This window comes from Acipenser ruthenus, chromosome 17 (genome assembly GCF_902713425.1).
Source record: "Acipenser ruthenus chromosome 17, fAciRut3.2 maternal haplotype, whole genome shotgun sequence".
NCBI lineage: Eukaryota > Metazoa > Chordata > Actinopteri > Acipenseriformes > Acipenseridae > Acipenser > Acipenser ruthenus.
Genome location: NC_081205.1, coordinates 33,237,835 through 33,253,913, shown reverse-complemented (window position 1 = coordinate 33,253,913; position 16,079 = coordinate 33,237,835). Strand labels below are relative to the sequence as shown.

At 47.2% G+C, this 16,079-nt stretch overlaps 1 protein-coding gene across 22 annotated transcripts in view; it reads right to left on the bottom strand.

Annotated features, from left to right (window-relative positions):
- The window catches only part of LOC117423425 (DISP complex protein LRCH3-like), a 34,242-nt gene that overhangs the window by 8,133 nt on the left and 10,030 nt on the right, over window positions 1-16,079 (bottom strand). For 2 of the 22 annotated variants that reach the window (XM_034039174.3, XM_034039179.3), the window contains exons 2-20: window positions 12,901-13,045; window positions 12,372-12,498; window positions 11,523-11,628; window positions 11,091-11,227; window positions 10,679-10,788; window positions 9,538-9,631; window positions 9,170-9,287; window positions 7,655-7,794; window positions 7,189-7,268; window positions 7,041-7,080; window positions 6,042-6,221; window positions 5,682-5,729; window positions 5,040-5,093; window positions 3,311-3,391; window positions 2,690-2,773; window positions 2,312-2,363; window positions 1,466-1,579; window positions 746-888; window positions 439-576 (exon numbers count right to left, since the gene is read on the bottom strand). In XM_034039174.3, coding sequence (XP_033895065.3) covers window positions 439-576; window positions 746-888; window positions 1,466-1,579; window positions 2,312-2,363; window positions 2,690-2,773; window positions 3,311-3,391; window positions 5,040-5,093; window positions 5,682-5,729; window positions 6,042-6,221; window positions 7,041-7,080; window positions 7,189-7,268; window positions 7,655-7,794; window positions 9,170-9,287; window positions 9,538-9,631; window positions 10,679-10,788; window positions 11,091-11,227; window positions 11,523-11,628; window positions 12,372-12,498; window positions 12,901-13,045 — 1,991 coding nt within the window. The remainder of the gene's footprint in view (window positions 1-438; window positions 577-745; window positions 889-1,465; window positions 1,580-2,311; window positions 2,364-2,689; window positions 2,774-3,310; window positions 3,392-5,039; window positions 5,094-5,681; window positions 5,730-6,041; window positions 6,222-7,040; window positions 7,081-7,188; window positions 7,269-7,654; window positions 7,795-9,169; window positions 9,288-9,537; window positions 9,632-10,678; window positions 10,789-11,090; window positions 11,228-11,522; window positions 11,629-12,371; window positions 12,499-12,900; window positions 13,046-16,079) is intronic. The other 20 variants (XM_034039180.3, XM_034039199.3, XM_034039176.3 and 17 more) reach the window with 19 other exon arrangements.

Sequence of the window (16,079 nt, the reverse complement as noted above, 5' to 3'; positions counted from 1 at the left end):
CAGGAGAGCAAAAAGTCACATCTACAGACTGCAGTACGATATACAAGCTGAAGCAGAGAGGTCAGGAATAAATGAGTGCCTGTGTCAGGGACGGAAATAAGACTCATATTGCATAGCAGTTTGATCCAATCCTGGTTTTACTAGGAGCTTAACAAGGAACACCTGAGCTTGTTACCTATATACTGGGGCTAAACCAGCTCATAGTAAAACCTGCAATGGGTGAAACTGCTGTGCAATATGAGTCTTATTGCCAGCCCTGCTGTGTGTGTATAGCACAGTTCACTTGGTCATGTGACTTTCCTAACATATTGAGAATGAAGCAGTATAAAACTCATGTACCCACATCCAGCATTACAACTGGCATCACATCCACTTTTCTGATGCAGAATCTTTTGAACGTCTGCTTTGTCAGGCAGGCAGAGGGGTTTCGGTGCTTACCACAGCGGGAGACGGCACGTGGATGCTGGACACTGACCGCGGCCGCACGTGATTGGCTAGGTGGCAGAGCACCACTCCGTCTGTCAGGGCCGCCCCCAGGTCGCTAGGCAACGACACTTTCAACCGGGACTCGATATTCTGCAGGGACAGAGAACGCAGACGTCAGGACTGTATCCCTCCACCTGTGTAACAGCAAAACTTAAACAGGCTTTTAAAATGAGGATGGCACGGAAAGACCCCCAAAGGGTTCGTGTGGAATAGCACGTCCCCAGATATGAGCCCAGCTGTACAGCCGGTGCGCCCCTACCTTGCGTAGCTCCTCTGCGAGCGGGGAGTCCTCTCCCAGCTCCCCATCGCTCTGCGGGCTCCTCGGCTCCTCAGAATCGAATCCCGGAGACATGGAGGATGTGGGGGACACGGGGGACGTGGGGGACAGCGTGGGGGTCACTGCTAGAGGAAAGAGAGGAGCTGGGTCAGGGGCTGGGGCCAGTGCTGCTACAAACTGTTAGCAATCGGAGGTTAAAGCAATATCTTATACAGTCCAAGAAACACAAACCTGGTTATGCTTTTACTACACTACTTTATAATTATTATTAGTGTAATTATTATTTTTTATAAGCTGAAAACCTTACACTTATGATTTTTTGACTGTGTGCTTTTAAGATTTTTGAAAAAAGTAAAAAAAAACAATGTATTTTATACAATAAAAGCACATTTAAAAAAAGAACAGTTTCAATGTAGACTTAAAAGAATCCAACGTTTCAAACTGTCTAACGTCAACCGGAACAGAGTTCCACAAACGAGGAGCACAACAACAAAAAAGCTCAGGCTTCAGTTGATTTAAAAAGATTTTTGGAACAAGTAAGAGTTTCTGCATTAATATTACACCTTTGTGGGTAACTAGTTTCTAAAAGGAGCTGTGTAGTCAGATAACAAACAGTCCCTTTCCTGCACACACACAATAGACATTCGCACGCGCGCACACACACACACAGCAGCCCTGCGAAGCACAGGCACCCACACCTACCTCTCTTGACCTCCTCTCTCAGAGCCGCGCGGAACAGGAAGCTTTCGGGGCGATGGGAGGGGCTTCGGTAGGAGGGCGGGGAAGCAGGGCCAGGGTAGGGAGGTGATTGGAGGGCTGCAGGGGAGACAGGAAGCAGGTGGACAGGTGGAAGTGAGAAGGGACCAAAGACATTGGATGAGAAAGTAAAATAAGCAAGTGGAAAATATTTGATGAGGAATAAAATCATTTTAAACACAATAAGAAACTACTCAAATCTGGGCATTGCACATTGTGATACACATGCTGCCTGCCTTCAATCTGAAATCTCAGGATGTGTAACACACTGTATTGATTAAAGAAAAGGAAGTCTAGTAGTTATTGATTTATTGATTACTGAATCCCTGGATTCAATATGTTGCTCTTACAGAGTAAGCAGTCAATAGGGGAGTGGAGTCTTTCTTATTGTATTCAAATGGGTTATAAAATAAAAAGGGGATGAAATGGTGCAGAAGGGTGCAAGCAAACGATCAGCTGCAATATTCCAGGCAGGTATAAACACAGGAGAGGACCCGAGACCTGCGTCTGCAATCTAATCCCATCCAATCCAGGGAAGGGGCAGGGTGGGGGGAACCAGCCCAGCGGAGCAATCATATCAAACCACACATCATATCAACCAAGACAACAAGATCTGGTACATTTCACATGTATTCCTTCGTCAGACACTGCATTTTTTGCGATTGTCTTCTTTCTTTATCCAGCAAAGCAACCCAGGAATAAGACGACCGTGTTTAAACAACTGAAACAGCACTTGAAACGGGGAACGGATGTGTTTGAATGGGGCAGCACTAACATGAGGAGGTCTCTTACCTGACTGGAGGAAAGACGCACTCTGTGAAAGCGGGGATCTCTCGTCGTTCTGCTGCAGGAGGAAGGCAAGATTATTATGGAGTACTGGCTGTGTCTCCAAAGCTGTACAGGGGCAGGGCACGGCACAGCGGTTAAACCATGCATCACCCAGCCCCTGCCAGGGACCCTAATTATGCACATAGATGTCAGTATCATCATTATAGGATGCTAGCACTGCAAGTTTGCTATCCGTGCAGTAAACTGTGAGAGAACGATGACATATGGTCCTTGTAGTTATTATAAAGGAGGTAGACTGTACTCCAACCCTGCAGTGCAATGCTGTGCTTCGTAGTTTTTCACATGGATTACGAGGATGCCTGTTGCAGCAGCGTGCCATACCTGGAGTGGACAGCAGAGGGAGGGAACAGCTGCTGCAGGAGAGACATGAGAGGAACAACCATCGTGGGACGTCCCAGAGAGAGACTGAGAGGAACGCAGGCAGGCAGAGTGAGAGGGAGCAAGGAAAGAGAGAGAAAGGAAGAGAGGGAGGGGTGTTAGAGGCATAGAAGAAGCGAGAAATATTAAAACGTGTTGTTAGCCACAGTAGTTAGTTAGTTAGTTAATTCAGTACAGAAAAGAAACAGGATACAACAGTATCAATCAGCTACTTCATGGAATGATAAAAACATATGTTTACGTATAAAACCTAAAGTAACATCTGTGTGACAAGCCAGTGAGTGTCGGGGTGCAGACCCCCAAGGCTACAATGCTACACTACACCTCAGAGCTAGGAGGTGTGCATGAAGTGACACGTGGACGCCGCTATGTCCTATTGCCCCAAGTCAGGATGAGGTCTATTGCTAAGGCTGACCAGAATGGAGGATGTCACTGTTTATATGGTAATTGGACTGTATCTTTTCCTGCAGCAACGCACACAATTCCTCCTACAGCAACGCTTGTTTTGCTGCTGTGGATGAGGTGCTCAGGGGTTGCTGAATGGGCTCTCTGTGCCTCAGTCACCTGTTTGTGAGTTCCCGGTCTCCTCTTAATGGTATTGGTGTTACTGTCTATTTCAAACACCATGAGGGGCTGATACCCATTCTGTCAAGAGTCAGCAGCAAAGTGCAGCAGCGAGGAGAGAGAGAGAGAAAAAATAAATAAAATAAAAACACACACACAGACAGACAAAGAGAAAGAGTTTAAAAAACACTCCGCACAGATCCAGGCGATTACACTGGCTATTGGTTAAACACGGAAAGTGAAAGCTGGAAACTGCAGAAGGCAGGAAGATATGGGCTCCCAGAGTGTGTGAATGGCAGACTGACACTAGTTCAGCTGTTAATGTGTTTTATGCTTTTTCTGGATGCTTTAAGGGCACCACTATCTGATACAGTATACTTAACACTCCCCAGTGGCCCCTCCATAAAACACCTTGAGTCAAGGCTGTTGCACAAAGCATCTCAACACATTCAAGTCAATACCCTAGTTCAGGGAAAATGTATCCTTAAGTGTTATACTTAAACTGAATACTGAAGGCTTTATATGCAACCAGCCCCAGTTCCTTCAATAATAAAGGGTTGATTTCTGAAAGCATTAGCAAAACCCTTTTATGTAAATCTGTCATTTATGTGGTGCAGGGATGGAAATAAGGCTCTTATTGCACAGCATATTCACCCATTCCAGGTTTTACTATCAGCTCGATCAGCCGCAATGCTATCCCTATAGTAGATGGTGTCGGTTTGGTCAGCGAGACCTCAGTCATGCCAAGTTCCTCCTTCTCAGTCATGCCAAGTTATTTCAAATCATTACAGGACTGATTTAAGACAGCGTTCAGCTCACACACACAATGTTAATGAGACAGATCTGTAAGGTGCAGTCAGACAAGCAGATCGATCTGATCAGAGACTCTCAAACGTTCCTGTGCTAGCTGCCAGCCTCTCGGATTACTCTGTCCGCTGGCACTTTGTTTGTTGCACTGCGGAACACAGACAGCACATGCTCCTAACTACGGCTCCCGTCTCCAGCATTAGAACGTGCCAACGCTGCATTGGCCTGTGATTCCATGCAGAGCAGCCCCTCCAGGATTGCTAACACCAGAGAGGCTTGATCTCTTTGGAGGGGAAACCAGAGGCATGCAGGAGAGAGGCAGGCAGAGTCAGAGTCCTGAACACACACACACACAGAGTACAGGCAGGCAAATCACACAGGAGAGATACTGTACACCCCTACAGCAGAGCGAGAGAGAGAGAGAGCCCTCACTCACTCACACTGAGCACAAACCGGGGAACAGGGGGCTGGAACCCACAACGGGAGGGATTTTAATAAATCACTGCTAGGATCTATTCATTTACGTTTTGCAAATTACGAACAGCATATTTACTGTTTGTCTCTGCTATAATATATTTTAATATAACACAGGTCTGCTATTCACTCTTCCTCCCTCAATGTTAACTTTATTAAACATTGCAGGCTCTATAGAAGAGACATGTCTCATATGTTTCAGCTCTTCACAAAGTTATTCCAATTAATGCTTTCCTTGGACAAATGCCAAAGATTTAATAGAGACATAAAAAAAGGTGATGACCAGTTCTTAAAAGCTCCCGGTTTGAGCTGCAATGCCAGAAGAGAAAGAGGCTCCTACTGAGAGCGATTCTCTATGAGGCGTGACTAATTGAGAGCTAGGTGCCTGGATCTACAGTCTAGGTTTCAGATTGGTGGCTGAGGCCACTTCGTGCAGCAAGGCTCTTACCACTAAGAGGGCTGAATCGTCCGTGTGCTGAGAACGTCTGGAGGGGAAAAGGCGCTGGGGTGGGAGGGGGAGAAAGGGAGCGAGGTCAGGACACACACACACACACACACACACACACAGTAATACCACCATGATGCAGGCAGGGACAGTGGGTGTGTGTGTATTTGGGGGGGGTACAGGGTACAATGTTCCCCCAACTCCAGTGGCCTCAAGAGAAAGGGGGACTTCATCCAGCACCATGCCAGACCAGACTCTCAGTTTCCACTTGTGCAGGGTTAGGTAGGATCCAGAGAGAGCGTGCCTTATTCTCTGTGCACCACTAAACACTGAGCTCTCCACTCCCATTCACAAGAGTCTCAGCTCAAGCTTGTTCACTGAGCTCTGTCACCACAGAGACACTGGCGGGTATACTCAGTGTCTTAGCTGTGGCATAAGCCCATTGGTAACAACACCTGGCCGCTGTCTGGTATGGTACAGTACGAGTGTACTATCAGAATGTTTCAGCACAATGGAAAAACAGTATGGCAGGAGGCTTGCAGGAGGGAGCTGCCTGCCTTCTCCATTTCAATCTATAGAACCCATCAACACAGCAGACACACAAACAGACAGACAAGGACACAGCTAAGTGCAGACAATTCTTACCTCGCTGTCCGTGGGACTCTGTCTTGTGGGGCTCATTGTCGTTTTGTGCTGCAACAAGAAAAATACAATAGAGCTACAGATTGTTTTGATTTGACCTTGTTACAGGCACTGCCTTAACGACTGAGAACAAATGTGACGCATGGAAAACTGAGGGTTAAGAAGGTGTAAGAGGGACAGGGAGAAATAACGGAATCCCCATTATATAAAATCATAAACATTGGGTGTGCCAAGGTGCAAGGTGGAGAGGGAGGGATGGAGGCTAGGAAGAAGTGTATTACCATGACAACACACAGTACAGCTGAGGCATGAGAGAGAGAGAGAGAGAGAGAAAGAGAAAGAGAGAGAGAAGGAAGGAGGTACCTTGAAGTCCAGGGCAGTCGGGAGTGCAGAGGAGGGAGGAGGTGGGTCTACCTTGACAAAGTGCAGGACGGCCTCTCTCTGGGTCTGCTTGGTCCTCTGCCTCTCCTCCTCATACTGCAGCGCTGCCAGCTGGGCCTCTCTGCGGGCTCGCTCCACCCCGGCCTGGCCTCTGTGAGAACACTGAGCGAGGGAGAGGGAGAGGGTGAGAGAGAGACACACACACACCCAGCCTGGACTCTGTGAGAACACTGAGCGAGGGAGAGGGAGAGGGAGAGGGAGAGGGAGAGGTTGAGAGAGAGACACACACACACGCACACACACACTCAGCCTGGCCTCTGTGAGAACACTGCAATGCAGGGAGAGTGAGGGTGAGAGAGAGACACATGTACACAGACCAGGGGGGTATGCATGGAGGGAAATAAGACACCCATTGCACAGCAGTTTGATTCATTCCTGCTTTTACTATGAGTTTAATGACACAAGTGAGCTTGTTACCTATTCACTGTGGCTAATGCAACAGGTAATAAAACCTGGAATGGGTGACAGTGCTATGCAATAGGAGTCTTATTTCCATCCCTGGTATGGCCCGCAAACACTTTATTGAAATAGGTGTCATGGGCAAACAACCAATGAACAAAACATTCATAAAAACTCCACACACTTTTTAGGAACACTGGTCTACCCGCAGTATTAAACGACTGCAAGTAATTCCTAATAGATATGTGTGCTGTACCCCTGCTAAATGATTAACCATGCTTTTGTTTGCATAAATTAGACGTATCTGCTCCTTATCTATAACACTGGGGCAGAGACTCTCAACAAGGGCATCGGCAAATAAAGAAATACTTTCGGAATATTTTCGGAAAATAATGAATTGTTTCCCATCAGGAAAGACACCTGTAGTGCTCAAAACATTACAGTCTTGTACCATAAGAGAAAAGGTCAACTGTCTTCTAAAACATACAGAGAACGTCTCCTGCTCCAAAGCCATTGTATTACCTGGTTGTAGGGACTAGATGGCGATGCACATCCACCATTCCTAAGGGTCAAAAAGACAGGATTTAAAACATCTGCTTTACACGTGTGTTGTTGATGAAATGTATTCAGGCAAAACTCCCTAGTGGTACCCCTGGTCTGAAATGTGTACCTGCTGGGGGGAGGATGGCATCGCCGTGAATCGTCTGTTCGTAACGAATCCCTTGTGGGGCTGGCCTTAACCGGGGAGCCCTGGAAATCAAACACACACGGCCCTATTATTCCCGGTTCAATTTGATCTATTTTATATAATAAAAAAATGACTAATATCTCCAGTCATTCACAAGCCCAAGATCAATCACCGGTTTTGTCTCAACTAGAGAATGAAATCACAGGTTATGTCGCCGCCACACTTATACTTTGTAACGGCTGTGCCACTGCCATCAAGACACAGGAATCTATTAATACATCTATTCATTCTCAACCTGTCCAATGCACATGAAACTGCATTGATTCTCCAAGACTTCAGGCAGTGACGAATACTGCAAGCTCAGTGCATTATGGAGTTAGCTCAAAGCCAAACTGGTTCCTCATCCCTGGACCCTTGATCGCCCCCCACGGCCCTCCTCCCTCGTTACCTCGTGGCTGATCCTGCGCTCGATGTACGCCATGAACTGTGAGCTGAGGCTGTCTCGATCGGCCCCCCTGTGCGTGCGCGCCTCCTCATCCTCTTCAGGACAGCTGTCTATGAAATCAATCTGCTCCACGTCGTGCTCCACTGCAAGGGAGAGACACTGTAAAGACCCCGGCTGCTGCGATCTCTCCCCAGACTCTCTATACACGTGTAATGGTGTTTTATGAACACTCTACACAAGCTCACGTGTGCCACTGCCAGAGGTATTTACTGCTTCTTTATAATAGTAAACACATGCAGAGAGAGAGAGAGAGAGACAGACAGACAGAGCGAGCCCACTGCTTTGATATTGCACTTCAGGACATGTGTTTACCTCTTGCTTTATTAATGCCAGATGTCCTGCCTGCGCACACACACATGGATTATATACAGTGGCTTCAGATCAGTCCTGAATTCAGCTTCACACACGGCCGAGAGCAGCATTTGAAGCTCTGGTCCCATGTTCCAGCTGAACAAGGGTTCTGAACTGAAACAGATTCACAGGTGCAGTGGAACACATTTCCACAGTGGCGTCCGATGTTGGAAAGGATGTGCTCTGCACAGACGTGTATTCATTTTGATGTCTGAACATTTTAGTTGTTTTTTTTTTTTTTTACAACAGACTAAAAGTGAAACACAGATAGGTTTCCTGTAAAACTCATGCAGAGGTTATTTAGCATGGTCCTGCTGAGGTGAGTAATACACAGTGTGATACTATAGCAGCTCTAACACATGCTAACTATACCAAGGCTGAAAACATTAGCTAACATCTTGCGGTACTTCAGGGTACTGAAGAGCTGTATTCAAATGGAGTCAGCTGGTGTTACAGTGGTGCAGAACGCACAGTGTGATTAAGCCAGGGACAGCAGTCTGTTGAGATCTTTTCAAAGATTTGTGCTCCCTGGCGTATCTTCCCTAAGGGAGAGTTTTATTTATAATCGCATCATCAGAGTTAATTCTCCAGTCTAAAAAGGTTAAAGACTCGAAATGGGCGCTTAGACACAGCCGCTACTGTCACACAATGACCTCATCATCTTCGGCACTCTCAACGACACAACAGAAGGCTCCGTATCTCCCTTTAATTGCTGCTCCTCCACCGAACCTTGGCAGGCATCTATTTATCACTGCTGACTGCAGTTACTGAAGAGACACTGTTTCACAACTTGAAGAGGGGGCTTTTAACTGCAAATTGAAACTTGAGGTGCATTTAGGACGAGAAACGGTGAGACTCATCAGATAACTAGGCTTGGCATCAGTGAGAAGTGCAGGTGCCAGTTGGTTTAGACAGACTACAGATAAATCACTACACCAAAGCCATTCCAAATGCCTTCTCTCAGCAGAGCACAACTCCTCCACAACTATCCCAGCCCTCCTTGGTGTCTTCTGACCCCCTTCACTTGACAAGCTCCCTGGTCTGACTGCCTCCCCGTCACCCCCCGTCACCCCCAGCCTCTCCTCCCTGTCCCCCACTCCTGCTCACCCGCCCCGTTGGATACGAGCGCCCCGGTCCTGCTCTCCAGGTACTGGCTCTCTCTGCGCAGACGCTGCTCCTTGATCTCCGCCACTCGCAGCGGCAGGTCTGAGAACTCGTCTGTGGGCTGGAGAGGAAGAGGATGATAATCAAGCAGAAAAGAGAGAGAGACAGAGAGCTCAAATTCAGTTTTAAACTTCAGGTCTCCCAATTGCTATCATAGTGTCTAAAAAACAAAATCATATGTCCAAATGGTTACCAAAAAAAACAAACAAAAAAAACATATTCAACACATATTTCTCCAGTAAAAAAAAGACAAAAACAAAAAAAACTATGAATTGCTGTGTATTTCGGGGGGGGGGGGGGGGCGCCCTCACCTCGTTCCCAGACCACCTCTTGTCCCCGCTGTCCACACTGTTGAACCCCGAGTCCAGCGCTCCGTAAGTCCGGCTGGGGTACAGGTCTTCATGACTGAGGGACAGACAGACAGACGGTTACCTTGCTGTGTGTGTTTTCATTATGTAGTGCAGTGCTCCCTCGATATTCCCCCATTCGATAACTCTCTAACTTGGTTAATTCACGCTTAGGCCACGCTGACAGTAAATTGTATTTTTTTTCTGCATGAGGGCCCTTAACTAACTCATTGTTTTCAATATTCCATTAAAGTCAGAAAAAAAAATCAAGAAGGAGCACCACAGGAATCACATCCAGATGAGCTAACACCACCTGCAAAATACAAAGAAAACATGTGGAAGCCCAACGCGTTCATTGCCCCCATTGTCAAGTACATGTGGTTTCCACATAAATACCAAAACACCCTTTAAAACTGAACCGCAGGGAGAGAGATTTAATTCTGGTGCTCAAGTCTTTCATATGTACAAGCTGTTTAGGATATCATTCAATGCAGCACGGGTTCAGGTTCGGGTTCAGGTTCAGGTTCCAAGCAGGGCACAGCTGCTTCATATCTACAACACCTTCATTTGGAATACTGTAAACAGACTGGGTAAGGAGGGGAGCATCCCAGTGCTGTTAATGATTTTATAATTAATAATACAATAAAGCAGATGGGCTGGTTATTGAAACGGGATCCGGGCAGTGTATCTAATTTCATTGGCCGGCACTCTCCCGCACCCCACCCCTAGCCACACAGCAGATGCCTGTCTGAGGGGTTAATGAGGGAGGGGGTGGGGGGACCCTGTTATTACCCATGCTATTTGCCTCAGACACTCCCCCCAGCTGTCTCTGGCAGTGACACAGCTGTCACCAGCACTTCCACACTCTGGTTACCAGCGCTGCAGCATGTGAGAGACTGTATCAGGGAGGGGTTTCAGGGGAAGGCAGTTAACTGTTTCACTGCTGGAAGTTTCAGCCACATCCACGATCTCTGTTAAAGTGTTTTTGAAGTCACTGCTTCTTTGGACCGGAAGACAAATGTTCATATTCTGCACACTGTATTTCACAGAGAGCTCAACAGCACAAACAGAGGTGGCACATAACTCCAAACTGACTGGCCCTTACCAGGATCCGAAGGCAGTCGGTCTTCTGTCGTATTCTGGCAGATCAGGGGCGATCTTACAGGCCTCTATGTTTAGGTACTTAAATATGTGAATTTTGCCCTTTATACAGATCTGTTGAGATAGGAAAGATATGTGTGATGAGAGAGAACAGCACTGCAGCGTGGGAGGAGCCGATGGGAGTCTTGCTCACCCCAGGGATTAGGGGAACAACTGAGCTTGTAACCTAGACACACTGTGGCTAATCAAGCTTGTAGTAAAAAGCTTGAATGACTAAAAGGGCCATACAATAGGTGTCTTATTTCCATCCCTGTGCAGTAGAAACATGTATACCTGTCCAAACACAATTGACCTGCATTCCTGTTCTGTTCCCTTTCGCAGCCCCAGCTCTGCATTGCTGCCCTGCAGGAACTCACCTGTGCAGGGGGAGACTGCAGAGGGTTGTTCTCCAGTACAATCGTCTGCAAGTGCCTCAGATTCCGGTAACACACTGGGATTGTGGCGATTTTATTGCAGGAGAAATCTATCCGGACCAGTGGCAGCTCTGCAAGCTCTGAAAGACAACATGGGATTATAGAGATTGGATTAAAAGTACGTGTTTGTGTGTGCCTGGGTTTTTAATAAACCAAGGAGATTTTTGTATAGCATTGTACAGAGTTGTTTTTTTTTAATTGACGTTGTAACTGCACATAGCACCACTAACACAGCAACCCTAACTGTTATAATTGCAACAGGACAGACTCCTTTGATCTGCCGCGGTGGCGTGGGGATGCATGGCCCCGGGTGCACTTAAAGGGTCACTGTGTCAGTAACCGAGAGGTTGGGTACGAAGCGGTGTGAGCACTGACCCACTGGCAGCCGGACCAGGTGGTTTCTGCGGATGTTCAGGTCCCGCAGCGCCTCCAACTGGCCAACCTGAGAAGGCAGCGTCTGGATCTCATTGCAGCTCACGTCCTGCCAGACAAATCAAACACGTTAACCCGGGGATGAAAAACAACAAAACAAAGAATACATCAGAAACACTCCTCCTGAACCGCAGTTCCGAACCAATCCAGGCTTTACTGAGAGTCTAACAGTCGCACATGACCTTAAATTAGACAAACCTTAGAGAAAATGTAAACTAAAACACCAGAGAGGCTCAAACAGCAATCCAACAGGAATCATCCTGCCATCACTGCACAATGTAAACAGTGCGTGTGTGGGAATGTAAGGTTGGCAGGGATGGGGTTAAATCGGTCCCTGCCAGCAATCACAGGTGTGGCCATTCCCCAGTTAGGTAATGGAGTGCCAACTGGGGAGTGGCCACACGTACAAAAGGGAAGGAGAAATCCTTTGTCTGGTGGAGGGAGTTTGGTAAGTTTGCACCCGTGTTTATGGAGTCTGGAGTGAAGGCGAATGCCCAGCCTACAGGCACGGATTGTATTGTTTTATTTAACCTTTTATTTCATTTTGGCCCTTGTGCCTGTTTATTTTGTTCTTTTGTTTAATAAACATGCACTCTAGTGCTTAAACTGCAGCCTCCTTGTCTCAGTCTCTTTCCTGACGATATCAGCGCTATCCTGTCACAGACCCCTAGAAACGGCTGCCTCATTGAGTAAAAGGACAGCACTCTCTCACACAGACTCAGTTGCTATCTAGTCTCTGCACACAATCACATGCACATGAATTGAGTTCCATTGCAGGTGGTGGTTACTCACGAGCTCTGTGAGCTGGCGGAGATGTCCTATCTCCTCTGGCAGGCAAAGCAGCTTGTTATTACAAGCGATGAGCACCTTGAGGGGCAGGCTGCACAGTGACCCGGGCAGGGTGGACAGCTGGTTCCGGCTAGGGGAGGGGAGGAGAGGGGAGGGGAGACGCTTAGCAAGCCTGCTGGTCCAGCACTGCACAGTTCAATACAGGCCATGTGCACGATGTACCTACAAAGCTGTTCTAAAGTAAGCTGCTCAAACCAGCAATACAATGCTCTTTAATCAGTTATTCAACAGCCACATCATAAAGAAGGGTACAGTACTTAAACATCACACACAAATCTCTATCTATCTATACAGTACTTTAGCATCACAAACAAATCTATATCTATCTCTCTATCTATCTAGACACACACTCAAAACAGCCATCTACCCAACATGTTGGTACGTTTCATACCTTTCGTCAGTGTATTTGACACATATGTATATCGCTGTAATGGTACCCCTGGGGTCCCTGATTGAGAGCAGGCAGCGTTACCTGATGTTCAGGTAGGAGAGTGACTGCAGGTTGAGCACCGAGTCAGGGACCTGCCGGATGCAGTTCTGATAGAGATTCAGGCTCTCCAGGGACACGAAGTGGCACACCTCCATCGGCAGCTCTGACAGCCGGTTCCGGGACAAATCTGAAAAGAAACCGGCCCGCTGAGTGAGTCCATTCAGGAATCAAATATTTTACAAAATAATTCAACATCACCCTTCCCACAGCTCCCTCAGCACTGCAGCCCTGGCAGCTAAGGCTGCAGTTACTTTACTCTTATAAAGTTTGGGACGTCATGGTAGGCATCTAGTTCTTTATTCTAGGTGGTTATTGAAGGCAGCTAGAAGCCACTACTGCTGAAACTAAAAAATACAGTCTACAAAAATTCTCCATCACATGTGGTTTATGTATCATCATCATCATCATCATCAACATCAACCACCACAAAAGGAGAAAACACCTCCTCAGAATTCGGTCAATTTGAGCTGGAATAACGCCGTACAAAAGCACTGAAATACTGTAACACAGCATCTTGATTTGAGAGGAAGCTCTGCCTTGACTGCAAAGGAACAAGGTCTACTGTCTTAAAATAAGCAGCTGATATTTAAGATAGCAACATGCGTCATGGCGCTGGCTGAAGTATGAAGTGCACTCAAACCACAGCGCACGGTGTCTGTGTGTGTCTGTCCCACACCTCCACACACAGGCTGCACTTACTGCACTGCACTGGGCTGACAGGCAGAGCTCAGTGTCCATGCCAGAGCTACAGTACGGTCAACGCCACAACACACCCTGCAGCCACTGTCAGAACAAATGAATCTAATAATCTAATCTGGAGTAGAGTGTTCAGCCTGGCTGACCCAGGGATGGAAATAAGAAGACTTATTGCAGAACAGTTTCATCCATTCTAGGTTTTAACGCAAGCTTGATTAGCCACAGTGTGTATAAGTAACAAAACTTGTGTCTTACCTATAGTGTGTCTTATTAAAAACTAGTAAAACCAGGAATGGATCAAACTGCTGTGGAATAGGAGCATCCCGCGACATGGAGTGGACAGGGTTAACTCTCTTTTGTTAAGTGTGCCTGTGCCAGGCTCTGTTTACAGTACACTCCCTTAGTCAGCAAGCCTTCCCAGCCCTCACTGGGGCCCCCCAGCCCTCCCTGAACTGCAGAAACAGCTGCTGTTGGTAGAGACAAGCAAGCACACACACAAAGCACTGCATTGCACACACACATACACAGCACCCAAGATTGCCAAACCTAGACCAGTCCTGTGCAAACCTTTAAAAACACACTCACACAACGACACTCCCTGAGCTGTGCCCCTCCACTGACAAACAAAGCCCGAGTCCCTCACACACCCAGCTTGCACTGCACTTGCTGTTTAATGTGTTTTCTTGTACGGGATGTTTGCAGCATTCGATAAAAGCTTGCCATGACTTGTTGGATTGGTTTGAAAATGTGCACAAGCTTTCATCATGGTGGGGGAACGAAACACACACACACAAGATGTTGTAACAGCAGCACGAGCCCAACAGAAACGTTGCCCTAGTCCTGGAGGGTTTGTGCGGCTGGATTTCACTCCCCTAGTCTTGGACCTGGTGGGTTTGTGTGCCTGGGTTTCACTCCCCTAGTCTTGCAGCTGCACCCTGACCGCTCAGCTTGGATTTCCTGCTGTGAGCGGCAGGGCTGTGGAACCAGGCTCGGCCATCACTTCCTAACCCTGCTCATCAAACCTCCCCCACATCCTCATTCACACTGCACACTGCGCTGGAACCCTGACCTGGTGCATGCACTAGCATTTGTGAGTGAGTGAGTGAGTGCGGGTGTTTCTGTGCTGTGCTGTTATATGCAGACAGTATCCTTTTATCCTCTGTTGAATGTGTTGAATCAAAACCGCTTGTTTTACTGCCTCAAGTTACAATGCGTAATGGTCAAGGAAATACTGGTATGCACAGTACCAAGTAGTACTAAGTCCTGACACAATGAAGCAGTTTCCATGATGTGTTTCAGTACCGGGATGATGGAATGCTATAGCACGAAACCCCTCCCTGCTGTAGAGTTAGTGCAGCAGAGTAACAGCTCTCTCTGTCTCTGCCTCCATCCACACTCTATATTTAACTGTGCAGCTGTGAGAGGAAAGGCAGGAAACGCACTTCAGACAAACAGCAGAGCCAGTTTCCCTTCACTGTTTCCACAGCGTTCTCATTCCCAGCTGCAGCAGCAGCAGAGACAGTGCAGGTACTACAGACGCTGCACAGCACTGCACTAGGGGCATTCCTACACACACAATCACACTGCTCCACTACCCACCGGGACAGAGACAGCGTGGACCCTTCCCAGATACTGCAGGTACTACAGACACTGCACAGCACTGCACTAGGGGCATCCCTACACACACACAATCACACTGTTCCACTACCCACCAGGACAGAGACAGCGTGGACCCTTCCCAGATACTGCAGGTACTACAGTATTGCACAGACAACAGTTAATCTTGTTGTCTGTGCAGCCCAAGCCAGATTAGCAGTCTTTCCGTTGTCATTGAACTCTGTCTTTCCAATTTGCCTGCAGTGATCTCTGAGCTCTGTGAAAGCAACCCCACCGCCATCCATGTGGAAGGCTCAGAACCACGCATCACAATGAAATTCCAGGACTGCCGTAGAACAACACAGCAGCGGACTTAACTCTTTAACTGCTGCACTGCCAGTCTGTCTCCAAAACTAAAATAAATCAACCACATTCGATTTCAGGCTTTAAATATTGAATTTCTTCTGGATTATCAGATACTCAGCATTCACCCTTGGCTGATAAGCACAGACTGATCAAATCTTTTTTTTTTTTTTTTACCAAAATTCCCCAGCAAACAAGATCTCTTGCACACAAGGCAATACTTGTGTGATGACTTAATGCCTGGAAGAAATTCAGCAAGTTATAACACACAAAGGGGACAGAAAGGTCTGTGAAATCAACAGTTACACAAAACCCTTGGTTACACTGTGAAGCTTTACAATTATAGGGCAGTCCAACCTGCTCAGCAATCAAACAATGAACATACAGCTCAAGAGCCTCGGGCTAGGAGGGCAGGACAGGGAGCAGCAGCAGCAGCTACTAAACACTAAAGAGACAATCCCACGTAGCACTCTGTACTCTCCAGTGCTGGAAGGTGATACACACAC